General features: G+C 34.8%; 3 protein-coding genes across 8 annotated transcripts; 1 reads left to right on the top strand and 2 right to left on the bottom strand.

The window, feature by feature from the left end:
- Positions 1–2,622: 2,622 nt before the first annotated feature.
- Positions 2,623–8,788, bottom strand: LOC102613692 (uncharacterized). 6 transcript variants are annotated; one of them, XR_008050649.1, is made up of 11 exons: positions 8,379–8,777; positions 7,103–7,228; positions 6,739–6,826; positions 5,299–5,384; positions 4,994–5,212; positions 4,328–4,512; positions 4,037–4,195; positions 3,852–3,932; positions 3,708–3,762; positions 3,137–3,213; positions 2,739–2,996 (listed from the first exon to the last, which is right to left on the bottom strand). XR_008050649.1 is itself a non-coding variant. In XM_006465312.4 (11 exons), exons 1-10 carry the CDS (start codon positions 8,487–8,489, stop codon positions 3,171–3,173), a joined length of 1,293 nt encoding a protein of 430 aa, XP_006465375.1. In that variant the 5' UTR covers positions 8,490–8,773; the 3' UTR covers positions 2,739–2,996; positions 3,137–3,170. The 6 variants fall into 6 exon arrangements, 2 of the variants coding, with proteins under 2 accessions (XP_006465375.1, XP_024958352.1); XM_006465312.4 differs by having other exon boundaries at positions 3,137–3,353; positions 8,379–8,773; XR_003067117.2 differs by lacking the exon at positions 3,137–3,213 and having other exon boundaries at positions 2,623–2,996; positions 3,852–3,955; positions 8,379–8,788.
- Positions 8,789–13,064: 4,276 nt separating this feature from the next.
- Positions 13,065–14,075, top strand: LOC102614372 (late embryogenesis abundant protein D-7). Its single transcript, XM_006465315.3, has 2 exons — positions 13,065–13,220; positions 13,376–14,075. Exons 1-2 carry the CDS (start codon positions 13,167–13,169, stop codon positions 13,739–13,741), a joined length of 420 nt encoding a protein of 139 aa, XP_006465378.2. The 5' UTR covers positions 13,065–13,166; the 3' UTR covers positions 13,742–14,075.
- Positions 14,076–14,571: 496 nt separating this feature from the next.
- LOC102614663 (uncharacterized) lies at positions 14,572–20,704 on the bottom strand. Its single transcript, XM_006465316.4, has 12 exons — positions 20,537–20,704; positions 19,785–19,889; positions 19,567–19,682; positions 19,082–19,236; positions 18,906–18,994; positions 18,288–18,822; positions 17,594–17,707; positions 16,320–16,558; positions 16,144–16,226; positions 15,652–15,763; positions 15,393–15,467; positions 14,572–15,293 (listed from the first exon to the last, which is right to left on the bottom strand). Exons 1-12 carry the CDS (start codon positions 20,624–20,626, stop codon positions 15,087–15,089), a joined length of 1,920 nt encoding a protein of 639 aa, XP_006465379.2. The 5' UTR covers positions 20,627–20,704; the 3' UTR covers positions 14,572–15,086.
- Between the last annotated feature and the right edge of the window lie 291 nt (positions 20,705–20,995).

Here is a 20,995-nt window from a genome sequence, read left to right as displayed (position 1 = left end):
TTATTTAAATTCCCTTCTAATTTTCGTTGTGTTTCACATAATTAGGTAAAAAGAAAGAAAAAGAAAATATCAACCAATAACACTATTTGCCTCCGATATTTTTATTTTCAAAACAAACTAGAATGAAGCTCTTCCATGAGTAAATAAAATTGTCCCTATTAAATTTCTTTCCTTTTTTTTTTACTTAAATAACATCTATTATTACACAACTTGTAGAATCACATTTTCTTATTTACTTTGAAAGCTCCTTTTTTTATTTTTTAATCTCTTTCAAAATTCCAACTTAAATAATCAACCAACTTATATCGTTTACGAATCCTGTTTAATATATCCCCAAATTTAGCAGCCCTTCATCATTTGTCGTTTATAAAATACAGCTATTCTGAGGATGACCTCCAATCCTCCATTATCGCCATTCATAACTTCCTCTTTCTCTTTGTAGAAACAAATTAATTAATCATTCAAATGCACGTCTCAAAGCAAATTTGTCTTCTTCAACATCAATCTATTTGATTCGGAAAAAAATGGAAAGTAAATAGGGCTGTTAGAATTAGATACACATATAAACTCTCCATATATAGCATCATCACAAACAAGTACACATATTGAAACTTAATTAGCAGATGGGATACTAAACCGCAGCCTGCGCTGGCGCTGCGAGACAGTGAGCAAATCACCTCCAGGGCAATATTCAATGACTAAACGCGAGTAATGCGATGCCTCAAACTCGGCAAAGAGTGATGGAAGAAAAGGATGGTCAAGCATTTTTAGAATCTCCTTCTCTATGTGGACTCTGTTCCTTTTTTTAATCTTTGCTTTCAAGCCTCACTATTAACCATTTTCATGGCGCAAAGCGGTAAAGGAAATGATCGGGAAGCTGCAAACGTAGACGTTTCCGATGATTCCACTGCCTAAGCGGCGAAAGAGCTGGAATTGGTCAAGACCAACTTGGCCATGTTCTTGTTGGAGCAGCTTGTTCGTGGCTCGCTTAGCAGGCTGGTTGGTTTTGTGAGGCGTGTGATGAAAATATGAAGAGATCAGGTGGCGTTCATTCCGAGAGCTGCAGGATGAAGCTGAGCTATGGCTATTGAAACTAAGACTGCTTATGATATATGCCTGAATCTGATGCTTCGGAGAATGAAATGGCCATTTCTGAAAGCTGTATGCCTTGTTCTAACAAGAGACTAAGAGAGTACGCCCTCATACTTATAATCGTAGCATTTTAAGTAATGGTATAAACGGACCATACAAGCTGATTAAGGACATTGTCACAAGTCCAATCAGTGAAAAATCACACTGATTCTAATGTTCGTTACACTTATATATAGAGGGTTTTCGACTCAATCATTCGTTAATTTCATATCAATTGAAAGCTAGTTGAAATATAGCAGTGTTTGGAAAACAAACATTCGGAAAATTATCTATTACGGATATAGACGGTATAAAAACGTAGCGGATATAGGAGAAAAAAAAAAAGATTTGTAGAGATGTTAGAGAAGTTAATCTACCTCTCAATGAAGAATGATCGACAAACAAATGGCTAAAAATCGAGGGAAGTGCAAGCATTGAGGCTAATTATTAAAATGACTTCAAAAAAAAAAAATCATATAAGAAATAACAAGTACTCCATCGCTCTGTGTAGGAAGAATGGGAAGATACAAATGGGGCAACAGGATTTCAACATTATAACTCATTAAAACTGTAAGTTTGATTTTAGATTTAGACATTTTGGTATTCCATTAGTGGTGTGAATACTGAATAGATGGAGAAAGATTTTCTGAATATAAATATATGGTGATATTACAATGGCATAAAAATGGAATAACAGGTTTATGACTTGTATGTGCGTGGAAATAATTTTTATACGTGCAAGTTACTGAGCTTATGAAAATAACTTTACTTCCATTCATGCATTATATGTGTTAGAGATATTAAACTATCACATTAATGTTACCGGATCTCTCATCAATTTTAGACTTCACAATATGAAATTAATAATGTATGACTAGCTAAATCAAAATTACATTTTAAAAATTTGAATATTCATGGACAATAATACTAGACTTCTCAACCAATATTTTCTATTGGTTTATGTAGTATTTAATCATTTATTATAAAATTACTTGTTTCTCCATTCTACCAATTAAATGCACCCCACTGTCAAATATGTTCAATTTTATCTCTTTATATTAACAAGAATAAAAATTTCAGAGACAGGGTTTATTTTCTTTTCTCAGCTCTCAATTTGATGGTAATCAATTAAAAATTTTGAAATATTATTTAACTGAATCCTCCGATATTAAGTGGAATTAATGATATTTGAATTCTACTAAATTTAATTAATGATTGCTAATTTGGTAAACTCACTTGGGATTCAAACCTTTTAGTATTAATTTTCAACCGTACTGTGCTTTAAAAAAGAAAACGAAAAAAGAAAAGTAAGAAAGAAATCTACATTTTTTTTTTCAATTTTACAAAAGATACTCAATACAAAAACAGATATACACATGGTGTGATAATTAAGAATGAAGTGTCCAAACTGTTCTATTTTTCTTTTCTCTTCAATTTATGGTTAACCAATACACACTCAGATTTGGAATAAAAGAGGTGGTATTCGGTGAGTACACGTAATAATTTCCTCCAATGGAGGAAAAAGAAACAATTTTTTTTCAGGGCAAGAGCAAGTGCTTAATATAAGGAACACAATATACACACCCAAAAAACATGCACAAGAAACACAACAGAACTGGAAAAAGTCCATTAACAAACATGATGATTTGAAACCAAGGAGGCAATATGTACAAAAGCATTTATCTTCAAGGAACAAGTCCTGTCTTTGATACTCTACTTCCTCCCAGAGAATCTACTTCTGATAGACCTGACGCTTATCAAAAACGAAAAAAAACAAAATAGAAAGCCTTTAGAACACTTATAGCCGAGGAGTTCCAACATCCAAGCTGCAAAAGTTCCTCCAATGAACCAGAGACAAGTTAAACCTGAAGAAAAAGGGAGCACGTATGAGGCAAGCATGCAATTTGAATGCAGTGATACGAAGTTCAGTCTGGAGGGTATCCTTTTCTACTTTGATCAAACCATAAATTCATACATGAACAATAACGCCGACTTTGAAACTTACAATGCGGGGGCATGAAGCTTAGCTTCGAATTCTACTATAACCCTCTTCTGCTTCGGCTACCAGAACCAGGTGCAGTCCTTACATCAGATGAAGTATGAAAGTAAGCACTTCCTCTGAGTCCATGAGATGGAGAATGATGGGGAGATGACAAACTTGAGTCACTCCCCTTGAATGCCTCACTCTCCAAACTCTTTGCTTCATCGGTTAGCATAGCTAACTGTTTTAGAAACATGTCAGTCCAGCTACTTGACATATATAAGCCAACAACATTTATTTGTTGTACCAGAAGGATGAATCAGATGGAACTCCACTGATATTGAGTCATAAAAAATATCTAGCATACAAAGTCTTGACACAAAAAATGCAATGTGCAACCAAATTTGAGCATGTGCCCAAAAAGACATGATCATATGACACAGCAAGCATCAATGAAGTTGGTTCCTTTAAAGCATAATAAAAATAAAAGAAAAGGTCAATCAGAATAAGGAAAAAGCTAGGAGACCAAATAAATTTGGTATTATAAACAATTATGAATGCCTAACAAACACATATAATTGATTTAGTATTATACCCGAATCTCATTCTCCTTCAACCGGTCCTGTAGTGCACTTATGGCAGGACTTAAACTGCAGAAGGGTATTAGAAGAGGGGATGTCAGTACAAACAAAACATGGAGAGTATATAACCAAAGAATATATAGGGGTCTGTTTCTAACCAATATTCAATTAATTTGCACATTGAAGCCTGATAAGTTGATGTGTGATGAATGTAAGTAAGGGGATGCACTTTTCCATCACTGAGTAAAATTGAAGACAATTACTGTGGATGATTAAAAAAATTACAATATAAAGATGAAAGCCAAGTCAATGATAAGCTAGTGATAATGAATTCAGCACACACCTCATATTTTGCATGATGGCCTGGTTATATGCTGCTCGCTCCTCTTCATACAGTACACGTTGCAAATCCGTAAATGATGTTAGAGGTGAATCAAGTTTGAGAAGAGACGAAGTTGGCAGAACATGAAGAGGGATTTCTTTCCTGACATACTCCGCACCACTGTCAACAAACAGGAACTAAGATGAGGATCTCAAGAAGACAAGTGCATTTTACCAATCCATCATCTCACAGCCACAAAAAGTACTAGAAAGTAATGAGGTATTAAGTGATTAAGTACATACTCAGATATACCTCATGTCCAAATTGGAACGGTGCATTGCCTCTTGCATGCTTTCAGACATGTCCATTGGATCTATATCACCAATGGCGTTACTTAAATCACCGGTTTGGTAGTTTCCTCCAGTTCTAGCTCTCTCAGGATGGTTGGCATCAACATTAGCAAAGAAACCACCCAACTCAGAAGTCCTTCCCCCACCCTAGCAATACATATACAAACATTACAGGAAAAGACCAAAAGACCAGAAAGATACATTTATATCACTCCAATGCAAATCATCTCGAAATATAAATTTTATGTACAAATATATTAACATAGATGGTATGTTCTATCTTCACTAAACACCAATAAGTTTAAAAACCATGAAAAAGCACTGGGATCACGAGAAAGAGAGACCATAAGGTGTCTGCATCAAGGGAAATGCTGACATTATCAAATGAGTGTGAAAATAATAACCAGAAACATATTGTAAATTCAAAATCTACTGTGAACAGATTAAAAAAACATGAAAATGAAAAGAACTTCAATGAACATAAGTGCAGTACGATGATATTAGGAAAGCACAAGTAATCCTGATCGTGCAAAGATTCATTATTTTTCTGAAATTATAAAGGTTTTAGAGCTCTACTGGTGGTGTCAAGCATAAAACAAATTACAAATTTGAGAGTCACAATATGTACCTTCCAAGATCCTGCGACAATTTTGGAATCACCAGTATCTTGCTCAGGGTTCTCTGCCAGTACATTTCCAGATCTCGCTGATAGAGATTCTGAGGAACTTAAAGATGATTCAAGATCAATTACTGTACTTTTATTAACAGGTAATAGAGCAATAGGCTTTGAGATGTGATTCTGTTTCCCATCCGAGGACTGAAACGCAATGACTTGGATTCTTCCAACCTGCAATTTCTCCCAGTATATTTTGAGCTTAACTAAACAGAAATCAAATACAAGACTGATCATGTAAGCATGCATGAAGTATAAACCTTGTTTGCATCTTCACTAAAACAGGAAAATATCAGCCCAATAAACCCAGTATCTAGCAGCTGATACATTGCCTGAGTCCGCACATCTGCAGAAGATAGCAGGCAGAACTCTGAGTGTCAAGCATCCAACTACAATAATAACGGCAATTGCCTGGCAAATGACAATGCTAAACCTAGTCTCAAGCATTTCAAGTAATTCAACAACGAAAATGAGTCTAAAAAACTTCAAATTTGGATAAAGCTTGACAGCATGATAAGCAAGTATGTGCTGAAGAACTTTTAAGCTTAGACTCCCAATCATATTCTTAGTGCTGGTAACTAAATCAAAGGCCACAACACAAGCTGACCTCCCCATCCCGGTGTGAGTTGGATTAGATCCCTAGACCTCTTTGTACAACAAATGACCTTACCATATGAACTAGCATAATCTGTTCAAACTTGTTTTAATGCAGGTTCCAAATTAAATTGCATTGCATGAATGACTGATTGCAGTAAATATTAATTGCTAGTTACGAGTTACACAACATTGCTAACTTCCATCGTCTTTAAGCTTTTCACTTATTTTTCCCTTCATTTTTAGGTCATTGTGATCATGAAATACAACGGCACAGATCGTACAGCATTTTCAAGCAAAGATACAACTTAACTTGATCCTAGAAAACAAACAGACCATGCATAAGGAACTAGAGAAAGAAGGGCAAAGATTTCAAAATTAGCCAAAAGACACACACTATAGAGGAAGCCTAATGGCAACACTAGTCCCCGTCCGTATCAGTGCCTACATAATCCATGGGTTCATAATGATGCTCCCTAGTGTCAACTCAATCACTTTTACCCAGAGTGTGGAATTGTTGCACACCACTAGAGAAGATCCTAAATTTTTGTGGTAGACAGATGTTTCACCTACGAAATAGGGGAAACTATGTTGAATATGAAGAGCAATGTCATGCTTTTCAGACATCCAAAAATGCTTGAAAGTATATCATCAGCATAACCTTGCTATATCTTTCTTAAATTCCTCTAAAGTTTGCCACTTCCCCTAAAAAACTTTCAAGCCTGTAAGCAAACCCCTAAAAGTCACATTTGTCAAAACTAGCTCATCTAGCCACCAACTTCAAAGTACATTGAATATAGAAGGTAAATATATACTTCATATATCAATCAATCAGTATAAATATTAAGGAGAAGACAGTTTCATTTGAGTCCCTGCACCTATATTGGGTTTCACAGATGACAAGATTGTTTTATATTAATAAACAGTAATTTTAGTATTACTAGAAGTTCATATGTAGCTTTTTTTGCGGACTCCAAGGTTTAATTTAATTAATTGCATCAATGAAATCAAAATGACTTCAACAGATTGATAAATGTTTCTCACTGCAAATTAGATTTATTACTTAGTCTGACAGAAGAAAAGAAATAAAATTCATTAATACATACCAACATGGGAAGGAAGAACAGTAATATGAGGGTGTGAATGGTACCAGCCAATCACTCTTGTCGTTCTTCCTGTCAACACGGTCATTCTGTTCTATGAAGTTAATTAAAACAACAAGACATACTTTACTGAACACAAGCGCTTCATTACATGACCAAACAAAACTTATATATTGGAAGCAAAGGCTCTTGTGGCACTGGTATATTATGAAAAACTATAACAGATTGTCTCTCTTTCAGTAAACTCTTGTTAACATTTAGAATCTATAAAATTTCCTCTGTCAACAAAAGATATTGCAACATAACAATTTTGAGGCTAAAGAATATTCATAGCAGGTAGAGATCACATAAACAGAATCAAGGATATATCAGCCTGAGCTGATGCAGCAGCTAACTGCTCAGGATTTGTCTCAACTCGATCCTTTCGCCGATCAGATCGTGACTGAGGTGATGCTCCCCATATTAGAGCAGTGACATTACCATTTTTTGAGTGCTGAAATTTTGAATTAGAAACAAAGAATTACCAAAATGAAATTAGATGAGCAAACTAGGAAATGTTAAAGAAGAATGCATATATTTCAAGGAGATAGAGTAGAAAATGGCCTTTGTTTCTAAAGTACAGTCTCCTATTGCCCATAGGGAGGATAAGGCACAATATACGTAAAGATGAAAAATAGATTTCACAGTAGAGCAAAACATGGCTAGAGAATGATTTTTATCAGCTGTTTGATAAACTATTGAGAGTTACTTTTATAAGGACTTTAATGCAGTTGCAAATATATTTAGACTCAGATAAAGTCTGCATAGAGTTTAAAAAGAGAACTCCAGATTGAAAGAACCCTTTTTAAAAACCACCAAGGAACCAATTACAAGAAACATTTTCGGTTCTACTGCCTCTGAAGAAATCCAAACCTTGGTGATAGAATATAATTTTAACAGAGAACTCAATAGGCATAAGCTTTCAAATACACGAATTAAATTTACAAGAAACCAAGGACTGGAATTAGCAAACACCCCAAAATGTAGTGTATAAAAACAGTTTCAATTCTTTTTCAACCAACCATAGAATAACAAAGAACAGAGACTAAATACAAGCATAATACACAAATGGTTCAGAAATTCCAAGTTTTGCAAAATGGGAACCAAATTTTAATAAACCTCTAGAAAACCCAATTCAAAAACAGCCCCAATCCCAATATTTCCAACTATACTTCCTCTGCAAGCTCAAAAACAGGTATCCTAAGCTAAATAAAAGTTCAATACATTAATTCTGTACAAAGTTCGATTAAACTCCAAAACCCCATTTGGAATTACAACCCTTAATCCACACAAGCCCAAGAATTACAAGCTCAAAACATAAAAAAATAATACGTAATGAATCAAACAATGTTAAAACTTCAATAATGAGAATCAAATTTTAGTTAAACTCCAAAAAACCCATTTAACAATACAACCCAGCATCCGCACAATCCCAAGAATACTACAAATTTCATCAAAATTTAATAAAATGAAATCCAGAAACCACTTCAAAAGAAGAATCAAAAGGGCACAAATTCCATAATTTTCAAGACTACTTCCACTATGAATCATAACTCAATGATCAAAGCAAAAGTTGAACACACAGATAAAAAAAAGAATGAGACCTCAATGTCACCAAGAAGAAGGCCCATGATTTCTTCAGTTTCAGTGGACAATGCATGCGTTAAACACGTCAACCACACGTCCTCCGACATTTTCACACCTGTTAGAGACATTTTCTGCTTCTCAAGTCTTTCAATTTATAGAGGATTTCTTTTTTTTTTTTCAAAGAATTGTTTCTGAGGTTTCAGTTTATTTGTTGTGTCTGTGGAAGAACCGAAGAAGAAGAAGAAGGAGCAGCTTTGGTTTTGGTGGCAGAAGTGTGGATCTTGGGAAGGGAACAGAACTTCGCACGCGGGTGATATAGTACGGTCAGTTTCAGGTTATTAACTTGCCACTGGTCATTTTTGTCCTCTTGATTTTTGACCGATGATTGACTTTTTGTGACAGCCAAAACCAGATTTTTGTTTTACTCATGGGGATAAACCGAACTCTCTCTGTCTCTCTTGCACCCTGTCCGTTTGATTCTCATCTACAAAATGTAAATACATACATATCATAAATAAATAAGTAATCAAATAAGAAAATAACACTTGTATGTAATGACAAAAGTAAAATAAATAAATAAATAAAGATTTTAAAACAAGAAGACATAAAGAAGACAAAATGAAGAAGTATAATAGCATGTGGTGTTATAATGTTAATTGATTATCTTATCTTTTTTATTTTATGCTTTATGGTGTTATAGTTAATTTTGAGTTATTGGAGATAAATATATTTTTCAGTAAAATATTTTCTACCTAAATATTTTTCCAACTAATTTTGATTCATTAAAAAAAATCAATTAGTGCACATAAACATATATTTTTAGTAAAATTATTTTGTTATTGGTGATTTTGTTAACTTTTATATTCATATGTAAAAATGTAATAATGTAAAATAATTTTCTAATAAATAAATAATAATTTATCTTTTTTTAATTTTAAACAGTAAATTAATCAATTATTCAGTTTATTTCGATTTTGAGGCAAACCGAATGATAATCGATTTTTTGCTTCAGAATTGAACACAATGCCCACTCCTAAATATAACTATAGTCACATAATTATCATATACAATTGCATCTCAAGTAATATGTCAGCTATAATTGGTTTTCATATGTTGTGTATTGGTTGATTTTATTATTATTATTATTAGTGAGTAACATATGAAATGCCATATCACTTAAAATAAAATAAAAATAATTTATCCTAACAATATAAATGTAGTATTACACATCATATTATATGAATTAAAAATAAAGTTAATTGATTGAAAGGATGGTGAGAGACTGAGAGTGTGAATGGTGCACAACATTTTACTAAATTAAAATCACATAATAATTCATAAATTATTGCACTGAATTAGCATCACATATCCAGCAAGGATATGTCTGAAACAAATTAACAAAAATTAGTCATGTCTTTGTATAAATAAATAGTGTATCAGGGAACTTTGAGATGTGTAATAGATGGGAGCTGCTACCTTACATGCACGTAAGGTACATCCTCTCACAAAACTCATATGTGGGTTCCACTTGGGCCCACCAACCTTGTGAGAGGCTGTGCCTTACGTGCATGTAAGGTAGCAAAAGCTGTAATAGATTACCATTTTAAAATTACTTTTCCTTTACATTTAATTCCACAATTCAACTCGTAATTAAATTGCTCTTAATATAACCGCCAACGCGTGTCTATGTCATTTTCCTTTTATATAGTACAAGTATTTAATCAACTATATATTATCAACACATGTTATAATTAAATTTAATCACACGTAAAAAGAAAAAAATAAATAAATAAAATAGTTTGATAGAGTAAAGCCTCATTGAGGGCTCACTGCGCTATGGCAGCCAAGCAGCTTGATTGCCACAACGCAGTACAATTACAATAACATGATGAATTACAACATTCAATTAATCAACACAGAAAATTAAAAAAAAAAAATACACCCAAAACACAAAAACACAATGCATACATGCACTCCCAGAATAAGAGATAGCATGTATGCATGCAAATGACTGTACGTCATGTCAAATAATAGCTTATGATGAAAAGACTAAAACTAAAGGGGGAAAAAATATTTTTTTTAAAATGCTTTGATCAATATATGGTATTATCAAATCCTAGGGTTGGTGGTGGTGATGTTGATATTGTTGGTGGGGTTGCTTGGGTGCTCCGCGTTGAGGCTGCTGGGGTGGGTAGCGGTGGTGCCGGTGCCGGCAGGGGTGCTGTGGTCGATTGGCAAAGTTGTGTCGGTGTTGTCTGCGTTCATCCCCAGCGTGTTCTTCACTGCATGAGCTGCTCCCTGTGCCATGTTCTTCACTTGCTCTCCTGCTCCTTGTGCCATGTTCTTCACTTGCTCTCCAGTCTGTAGTCACACACATTGACGAGTCCTTATTATATATATGCGGACCTCGACACTCTATGATTTTGATAAAAAAAGGAAAAAAAAATAGTAGAATTTGTCTTTTGTTAACTTTTTGTACAAAAAAATCGAGGTTAGTAATCAGTGGCGGATTTAGAAAAATAATTTACCGGGGGTTAAATTAAATAACAACAAAATGTAAAAATTGAAACTTAAATATATAAAATTTTTGGTAACCCACTTACTATTGTTCTCTATGCGATTTCATATTCTGAAAATATTGTGCAATAGACTCAGTATCAATATTATTAAATCCATCTTTTTTCTACACAAACAATCAAATTATCATTCATCCATTCATCTCCTATCCTACTCCGAAGTTCATTCTTCACAAATTTCATTGCTCAAAATTATATATATGAGTACTTATGTAAAAATAAATTAATTACAATTGAAAAAATTAATTTACTAATAGTTATAAACAAAATCACTAAAAAAAGAAATTGTAAAGACTAGAATTAGTCACTTGAACAATTACAATTTATATAGAGATGTGAACAAAAAATAAAATACGAAATTCTTAACTTAATTTGAAAAAAAAAACCGAAAAGAACATGTTTATTCTCACTGCGATTATGAGAATAAAGAATAGAACTGATGCCTGCAACTTCCTCTTTTCTTCAAGACAATCCCTAATTACAAGTTTGGCAATCACGGTTTAGTTTTGGGATTATAAATATTTTGGGCTGTGGGCTTTATTTTTTTAAGTAAAATTATTACTTTATAATTATTAAAATAATAGTTTAAATTTTAAAGAATGAGATTATCTAATAATTTTTACAGGGGTTATTTTAAATTTTAAATTTTCTTTTAAACAAAAAAAGATTTTTTTTTTCAGTGGGGGCTTGAGCCCCCAGTGGTCCTGCACTGTATCCGCCCCTGTTAGTAATTCAAAAACTAAATTAATTAAAGCCAGAGTAATTGCCTGTTGAAGTAAGTTGGTGGCCTGGGTTTTGTAAGTATTGTCGTTTTGGGCAGACTGGGAAATACTGGCCAAATTGTCTAATGCTTCTTGTATCACTGCGTCAGGTACCTGTTGCAAGAATTCATCTTTATTTCTCTGTGAAATTAATTAGAAAACTTTCAACATAAATTAAAAAAGAAAAAAGGAACTACAATGTAATTAATTGGTAATTAAGTCCTAATTACCGGCTGAGGTTGGCAAGCGGTCTGTGCATTAGTTTGTGGAATCTCCTGACCTGCTTGTTGACTTGCCATTTTTTTTTTTCAATTTGTTTTTGCTTCTGCTTTCGTTTGTTGTTCTCTGTAAAAGAATGGAAACTCGAGTGATGGAAACATAAGAGAACAAAGAGAAATTTATAACAAGTAAACGTTATTGAAATTTTCACATGCAAAACCCGAAATGCATGCACTTTCTAGCACATAGAGATTGCAGATCGATAGAGGTGTGGTTGGGAATGTTTCACTAAGAATTAATGGAGCAGCAGTTAGTCAAGAAAGAGAAACCATAGGCTTGGACTTAGGGCAGAGCTTGACTTAATTAATGACCTTTGCGAATTACCCAGTTGAACTTTGATTAAGTTGGAAATGTCAACGAGAATTACCCACCTTCCCTTCTTCAACTTTGAGGGGAAAAGTTCAATTTTCACAGGCGATGATTTGTTAATATTCATTTATTTGAAGTGACTTCATCTATTATTAGAAACTGATTTTTGAATTATACTCATCAGCACTACTATGCTGAACAAGATTAATTCGGACAGATTTTTTATTATAATGTTAATAGAAATGTAGAATTGAATATTATGTTAAGCTTTGTTCCTTATATATGCCAATGTTAATTATTATGTTATTGTGTGTGCTCGTAAATTAATTAAGTGCATGCCTTTGATCTTCTATGCATTATAAGCATGAATTTTTCATTAAATTAAAATTGAGCTGATTGTAACTTACAGATTGCCATTATGACCAAGTTTGAAGTGAAAAAATATATATAATTCAACTAAAATTACGTGGCACGCGCCTATTCGGAGCCTTCATCGTAATCTTTTGGAAGCCAAAAACCAAATCAATATTGAATGGTGCCTAAAAATGAGCTGCGCCAATCAATCGTGTAAGCCCTCTGCTTCCGACACGTGTCAGCAGCCCGTGAGAAACCAAGGTGGCATAATCTCACAGGATAGCCAAGCCTCAAGCCAACGCAGCATCAAGATCCTCAAGTAACCCCAGCCCCAGAGCATGGCACGTAGCATACAGGTGTCAGGAAGTGGGACACGTGTCTTGCAGCCAGAGCTTCTCAAACTCTATATAATCCCATGCTCCTCTCCCAACCAACAAGCAAGCAAGCAGGCACAAACGATCAAATACTCGTCCACTAAATCTTTCAGCAAATTAATCTCTTTTAAGCACCCTTTTCAGATATCAAAATGGCATCCCACGATCAGAGCTACAGAGCTGGTGAAGTCAAAGGCCAGACCGAGGTATTATACTCGCATTCATATATAATCGTTATTAAAGCGTTTGGTAATCATTTGCGCATATACATTATAGATACATATCATTACATGTCATGTACATAGTAACTGTTGTTAAAGTGTTTTCGTAAATATTTAAAAGTTTGGTAAATATTTAACAGGAGAGGACGAAACAGACGATGGAGAATGTGAGGGACAAGGCGCAGGCAGCCAAGGACAGGACTTACGAGGCAGCTCAGCAGGCCAAGGACAAGACCTCTGAGACGGCACAGCAGGCGAAGCAGAGGGCTGCAGAAACGGCAGAGGCGGGGAAGCAGAAAACCCAGGAGACGGGACAGGCAACCGGGGAGAAGGCGGAGGCAGCCAAGGAGAAGACAGGAGGCATTCTTAAACAGACCGAAGAGAAAGTGAAGGACGCTGCTCAGAGTGCTGCTGACGCCGTGAAGCACACTTTCGGATTCGGTGGCGCTGGTGAAGAGGAGGAACGTTATGGTGATCGAGACAGGAACACTTACACAAAGGGTTAATTAATTAATAGTACTCATTCAAGTCTGATCTAACCAGCTGCTGATTCAAGTCTGATATCAGCAGGCGCTGCTTTGTGTTGTGTGTTTTGTTTTCAGAGTCGTCATGTAATAATGTTTTGTCTCTCATTTTGGGCATGTTCTTTCTGAGTCCCTTCATTAGTTTATAAATGATGAAGGATAGTTTAATACTGTTACTCTTTCGTTTGGCCTTCATTCTGAGAAGGTAGTGAAGGCTGTTTATTGCTTTGTGTTCTCTAATTAGTGTCATAGCAGAAGGGTAAAGATTTGTATTCTAGTTGTTATAACAATGAAGGAGTCAAGTTTTTCCCTTCCATATCGTTATCCTTTGAAATCTTATTTTGTCCTTCGTAAGTGTAGCTTCTTCTATAAGTTGCCAAATTAGATCTAAGGTTACGTTTGATGATACTGGGGCGTTTGGTACTGAAATTGCATAATTATCGTTGTTAAGCTATAACATAAACTAATTATCTTAGTTTTAATTTAGAAATCATTTGGTGCTTGGATTATAAAATTTTTTATAATATTCTTATTAATTTTATTAAAATTGTTATTTGAAAGACATTTTATAGTATCTTGTAGTTTTTTTTTTTTTTACTTTCCTTTTCATTTTTTTGTCCCCATAAAGCGGCTGTAAGTCATAGCACCAATGTACATGTTTGAATGTCTCAATGTACGTGTTTGGCCTAGATCTGAATGTGTCGGCCAATCATACTGAGAAGTTCTGACTGAACGTGTTGGCCAATTTGACTGAGAAGTTGTAAGACTTATCTTTAAAGAAAAGCTTCCATTTTTTTCATAGCATGCATCCATGACGACAATTTCAGTTGTTTAATAATTAATACGAAAAGTGGCCTCATTAATGAGACGAGAGAACCAATGTTGAGCAAAATCTGAATATTTCTGTTCTAAAGACAGGCTACAAAATTTGTAAAATACAAGGAAAAAAAATGCAGGCATTGGGGGTTTGAGTTCTTTCCAACCCTTTTTTGTTCAACAGATGATACAACACAAAGTTTACGCCATTAGCGTATACTCTAGGGTCGTTAGGAAATCGGCAGCTGAAGTGAATCACATTAGTCAGTACCTCTCTCTGGAGCTTCTTGTGTCTCATCAGAGAATGATGCAAACTTAAAAGAGAGCACATTTGAGACCATCTGTGTTTCCCAGGAATGACAGTCTTACTACAGTCCTGCGACCATATATTTTTTCCAGGAATGACAACCTTACAACACCTTATAATCTTCAGTATGTCTAATGCTCGAAGATCTGAGTTGCAATCTTCAGTATTACTCAGGCTCAAAAATCTTAGCTGGGGTATTATCCGTCAATCGCTCATGGCCTCGATTCCTTCGAAGTCGCTGATCCCATTGGCAATATCATTATCTATATTGTCTTCGTTTTCTTCTTCATTCTCTTGATCTGTTTCCATGGCGTCTTCCAATTCCTCTTCACCCTCTTCGTCACTGGAATCTTTGTCCTCATATACCAGAGGAATCACGTCATTGTTCTCTTCTACTCCTTCGTCGACAACCTAATAAAAAAGAGGAAATGAAAAATTGTGTTTTTGGCTTGATACCATGCAAAAGCCACTTTATAAACGATTCATGACACAAGGAGGAGCAACACGTACCCCTGAAAAATGGAAGTCTAAGCAACTTGATATTTGAACAGCCGACTGGAAAGTTGAGACTCTAGATTCTATAAGCTGCACAGACATCAGCAAACCATATTACTGCAGTTCAAAAATATGCATGTATTTGAATCTATTTGTATGGATATACAAATGGAAAATGTATATGAATGAGATGATTGACCGCCAACGTAGTAAATGAACAATCTCAGATAATCATTAAACCAACACCTGTATAGTGTGAAATTCCATCTCTTACCTGGTACAAAGTATTCAGGGCGGATAAAGAAGATTCCTGAGACATTATTCCACTAGCATGTTGAAGAAGCAAACTCTTTAGCCATGGAAGAGCACATGCCAACACTGCACCCCTGAAACCAAAGTGTCCCATAGTGACTACCAAACTTACAATTTCCACGAGTGAAGTTCAAAATCGAAAAATGAATGACTGCAATATCAAATATAGACAGAATGGAAGACAGCATGTGTGAAAAGGTCATCCACTATCAAATAAACAGCTATGATATTGATATATCACTCTTAAGTTCTGGTTCGCACTAAGGTCCCAAGTGTCATTCAGAGCAAAATTAAATATATGAGGTTGGCAAAAGACAGACGAAGTAATAAATCTGGAGAAAACCTGGTCTGTATATGGTACCGACAGAAGGTTCAAACTACTCTTGACCTATAATTTACATAATAAATGTTTGTATTCACTGGATATATTTAACATGATTAAGCAGCAAATTACCTCGACTGGATTATCGATACTAGAGAATGAAAAAGCTTGAGAACATCAGAGGGTTTTAAAAGAGATATTGAATTTGCAATGACCTGCAAAAGAGATTTGGATTTAGTATCAAAGGGGCAGGTACAGAACAGCTAGAATGATATATTTCATAGGTTAATCTACAAGTATGAAGCAACCTTTTTGTCTTGGTTATATAAGCACTCTAAGAGAAGGGCCCGATCATCAGCATGCAATGCTTGCTTAAGCAGAATATTAACTGAGTCTGCACTTGGAGGCTTTGTCTGAGAGGATTCTGGAGTCTCCTGGTCCTTGGATTCATTATTATCATGTAAATTCAGATTTTCAAGTTTCTCACCCATGGTAGGCTCATTCTGATCATCATCAAGAAGAACTCCATCCATGTCCTCAATGTGACCTAAATATAAAAGTCCCCACTAAATGAATCTTCAAAAGCAGATAAAAATGCTTATTCCAGAATCTGTTTTTTATTTAATGACATCAGAAATGTAGGAAGTAAACTGTAAAACCTCAACATAGAAAGAAGGATAAATTAAATGAGGAGACTTATATAGGATTAATTATCAAACCAAGACGTTTGATACTCACATGATCAATTTACTTAGATTAACAGCAACAATGTATGCAAAGTGCACCAGTTGATCACCAAAAAGAATTTTTTCCTTTGGGAACAAATGAGCCCCCACAGGGATCAAGAAGACATCTATCAAACAAAAGGAGAACTAAGTATCTCCAACAGATCTAAGGAAGTCCAAAAATAGCCACTGTGGCCAGTCAGATACTCTTTCGAGGAAAATGTTCTTCCCAGATATCTCCTAGTTGATCCGGATACAGAAAAGACATATATAATTGATAAATCCACATCATACAACAACCTGAGAGTGAGGGAATTAAGAAACAAATTCTCTATCATAACTATAGCTATCGAGCCTAAATGCGCCAATTATCAGGGGAGTGTTTAATTTGCTTCTCCATTATTATCTTTTTGTTGATCACAGAGATAACAACTCACAAGAGTGCTAAACCAAAAATTTTCCAGAAGATGAAGCACCATTACAAAAATATGTTATACGACGAACGATTTCTAATAGTGTCAAGGTAATTACTTTCATGCACAAAAAAGCTGGAAATTAGTGTTAATAATGTTCCTTTACTGTTCTTATATCTTGATCAAGAAATACATTGCATAAATTGATTTAGTGAAACTTAAGTATTTAGCCTAATGTCAAAGCATATCATCAAACAAATAAGCCAAAAGGTAGCTGTAAATCAAGCAAACACTGGCTTAGCATTTATCTTGTCACGCTTCCGACAAACAGCATTTCTGATTGGTTTGAATCCTCCTTCAAATACCACAAGATTCATGCACATCTATTGGGAGAGAAATTATACAACCAAGTAATTAGATTCTCTTTGAACATAAAACACTCACCATCTACAACATCTCTTGTAGTTTCAAGATCAGGATCAGATGCTGCTCGTTTCTTGCTTCTCTTTTCATTTTGGGCTGAAGCAGTGGCTGCTTCCGACTCCAAATCATGGAGACCTGTGATAGTTTTCTATTAAAATAAATACAAGATAACACTTTGCATATAGATAGATAATCACAAATAAGGACTCAAATTTCTTTCATCACAAATTCACAATAAACTCAATTAAGAAGGGGTCATCTTTCATCCTAAGCTTCAATGTATGCAGTGCTTTAAAAAAGAAAAAAAAAGTTTCAAGGTATGTTCTCAGAAAAATAATAATAATAATAATGCTTCAGGGTATGAACTGCTTGGCATATTCAACATCACATTAGAAAAAATTGCTAAGGTAAATGAATTTTCAAGAAAAACTGCATGGGAGAGTAGAAAATTTAAACAACTTGACTTGACACTTCTCTAATGTTTTGAGTGCTCTTCGGGTGACACAATACTATTAAAGATCATTCCAGTTTAAGATCAAAATAAAATTGGGAGTTTCATGGAAGGGAAAGGTTAATCAAGATGGTTGTCAATTGCTTCACAAAACAACTTTGTCCATGGAGAAAATTGCTTAAAACAAAGTCGGGGATCTCTTTTTAGGAAGAAACCATAATCAGAAATAAAAGTAACCATTAAAAATGAAGAATAGACGCATACCTTTTGCTGCAGGAACCCCATTTTCTTGAACAGTTTCAGATGTATCTCCAGCAGAAATCACCATGTTCTCCCCTGGGTTACTAATATCCACAAAACTAAACTGTGGAGTATCTATTGAGCCATAACCAATAACAGCTGTCACCTGTCCGTCAGCTTCTAAATCATTCAATCTGGCAGCAATGATAGAAGTTCGACTCTTTTTCACATTCACACTATTTTGCTGGTCTGCATCAGCTTTTTTAAGTTTTACAGTGATCTTTGTTGGATTCGTCTTTTCGCCTTGTGAAACTGTCTTCAAGTTCCACGAATAAGCTACTCCAGATTCTGCAACTGCTAATATGACTGTACCATCTTCTCCGTTGGGACTATTCTTGCAGTCAATAGCTATAGGAGAATGTTGCATTGAAAGAGCAGGTCCTTTATTCACAGTTTTTGAATTGATATCACACCTCCACACTTGAAGATGTTTCTCCCCATAACCCACTGTAATAATGGTCTTTGCACCATCAGATGCAGATACGTACTGCAGGAGACCCTGTAATAACAAAGTATGCAAAATAACAAATACTTTAAGCATGTAAACAAACCATCAAACTGTATTCAACTTAAGTAACTCACCACATCATCCGAGAACTTCAGAACCTCTTCCCCATTCTCCAAACTTAGAATCCGTACCTCACTACTGGCTAAAGCAAAAATTTTCTCTTCTGGCATATAAATAGAAAAGGATAAAATATAAGAGCCAAAAAAAAATACAGGTCGACAATGCAACAGGCATGAGCTGCTTTCCTCACCGCATAAAAAGGCTGAAGAAGAGATGGGCTTTTCTGAAGCTTTGAACTCTCTTATTACTTCTCCCATTTCCGATTTCATCTCAGAAGCCATTCCATTTGTTCCAACAACATGTAAACTACGGCCTTTCTTTGCAAAAGCAAGACCGGCAAGTCCACTAAAGAAAGGGGAAAATGTTAATCATCTATCTTACAGATTTACTGAACTAACATGTATAAGAGAAAACTCCTTTTGCTACAAGATACAATAAGCAATTAGATTAAGAAAGATGAATAGTTGATATGGTCAATAAGCAACCCCTAAATGTAACACCAACAGAGAAAAAGGAACAAAGATTATTGTTTTCTACAGCTAACATCAATAATCAAACATATGAATATAGATAAGTGTGTGTGTGTGTGTGTATAAGCATAGGATTATTTGGGCATTAATTCATTTCATGTACTTCCAACCACATGATTCCTTAGCAAACAATATATCATCATACCCAGGATGGCGCCCGGTAGATTTCCACTTCATCTCACCAGTAAGAACATCAACTGCCAAGATGTCCCCATTACTGGTGCCAAGAGCTAACAAGAGAGTACCACGTTCTTTTCTACGCTACAATTTCAAAAGCAATAAAAGAATAATTACATTGTTTAGGTGAATCTCAAAAGAATCAATAACAGAACTCAGGGGTCTTTTCCAAGAATTAGAAGCTACCTTCTTCCCAACAAAACTGCATGCCAAACACGAATAACTAACTACAGGTTCTCCATCAGGCTGTTTCCACTCTGCCAATAGACTTCCATCATTTGTGCTCCATATCTGAAAATCGTACAATTACATTCCTCAGTATAAGAAAACTTACTTCACAATGGCCACATGACATGTAAAACCAAGCCAAACTTAGAAAGAACAACAGCATGAATAATAAAAGATCAAATTTTCAAAGTCAGCATAACTCAACATCCCCTCTCAAAGCTATAGCAATTTTTTTTAGTGACTGAGACAAGTTGTCACACAGATACCATGTCAATAAAATGATACAGTCTACACTTATTTTAGATGGTAATAATGTGAAGATCATCTCAAGTCCAATGCCATTACCATACAAAAATAACTGATCCTAAGTTGAGCGCACAAGATACCAACTGGAAAAAATAAAAAAGGCTCAATGTTCCCATATGAATGCTCTCAAATAGAATTCATCTATTAAGGAAAAAAAAAAAAAATGCTTTTAAAGCATATGTTGGTTTGCAATTACAAAGCTATTTATATGATCCTATAAGAACCCAGCTAAAATTTGATTTCAAACACACTTCCAACACTACAAAGAAACAATAATCTTTTCATATTTCCTTTGCAACATTGAAATACTGGCAAACATGAAAAAAAAAAAAATCTTCATAACACAAACAAATATCATCCATTGATTACAAAGAGAACGAGAGAGAGACAGAGAGTGTGTGTACTTTAACGACGCCGTTTGGGGACAAGACGGCGAGGAAGTCACCGTCAGAAGTGAAAGACGTTATGAGAGACTTCAGCATCCGTTTCGCCATCGCCCTGCTTCAAAGTGTTTCGCCTTTGATGGTGGGGAGGAAAGGATGAAGGGTTTTGGGTTTAATTTGTTGAAAAATATCTTCTAACCACCTCAAGAGATAGCATTTTCCGAAAAAGAACCCCTTTATTTAACAAATTTGGTGTCTAGGGTTGTCTTAATAATGTTAACAAAACCAAAAAATAAAATTTTGAAAATTTTGCAACACTTTGATAATTGGAATGCATGAAATTTTTAAAATTCATTAATAATGGTAAAATGAATTAATTATATGTATATAGAATTTTAAAAATATCTTTTTTTTAATAAATAATTTTTCATCACAATATAGTGTGAAAGACTAGGATAATGTATTGATGATCTTGCAACT

The sequence above is a fragment of the Citrus sinensis genome, chromosome 7 (assembly GCF_022201045.2).
Source record: "Citrus sinensis cultivar Valencia sweet orange chromosome 7, DVS_A1.0, whole genome shotgun sequence".
In the NCBI taxonomy this organism is placed as follows: domain Eukaryota; kingdom Viridiplantae; phylum Streptophyta; class Magnoliopsida; order Sapindales; family Rutaceae; genus Citrus; species Citrus sinensis.
This window is presented reverse-complemented; position numbering and strand designations above follow the sequence as displayed.

Excerpts from the sequence above, each read along its gene's own strand:
- LOC102614663 (XM_006465316.4), bottom strand. The coding sequence starts at position 20,626 with ATGGCGAAACGGATGCTGAAGTCTCTCATAACGTCTTTCACTTCTGAC. Across the intron at positions 19,237-19,566 it reads TCTACCGGGCGCCATCCTGG|TGGACTTGCCGGTCTTGCTT; the intron begins GTATGATGATAT and ends CCCTTTCTTTAG. Across the intron at positions 16,227-16,319 it reads TATATAACCAAGACAAAAAG|GTCATTGCAAATTCAATATC; the intron begins GTTGCTTCATAC and ends TCTCTTTTGCAG.
- LOC102614372 (XM_006465315.3), top strand. The coding sequence starts at position 13,167 with ATGGCATCCCACGATCAGAGCTACAGAGCTGGTGAAGTCAAAGGCCAG. Across the intron at positions 13,221-13,375 it reads AAGTCAAAGGCCAGACCGAG|GAGAGGACGAAACAGACGAT; the intron begins GTATTATACTCG and ends AATATTTAACAG.
- LOC102613692 (XM_006465312.4), bottom strand. The coding sequence starts at position 8,489 with ATGTCTCTAACAGGTGTGAAAATGTCGGAGGACGTGTGGTTGACGTGT. Across the intron at positions 7,229-8,378 it reads TTCTTCTTGGTGACATTGAG|CACTCAAAAAATGGTAATGT; the intron begins GTCTCATTCTTT and ends TCAAAATTTCAG. Across the intron at positions 4,513-4,993 it reads TTGTCGCAGGATCTTGGAAG|GGTGGGGGAAGGACTTCTGA; the intron begins GTACATATTGTG and ends ATGTATTGCTAG.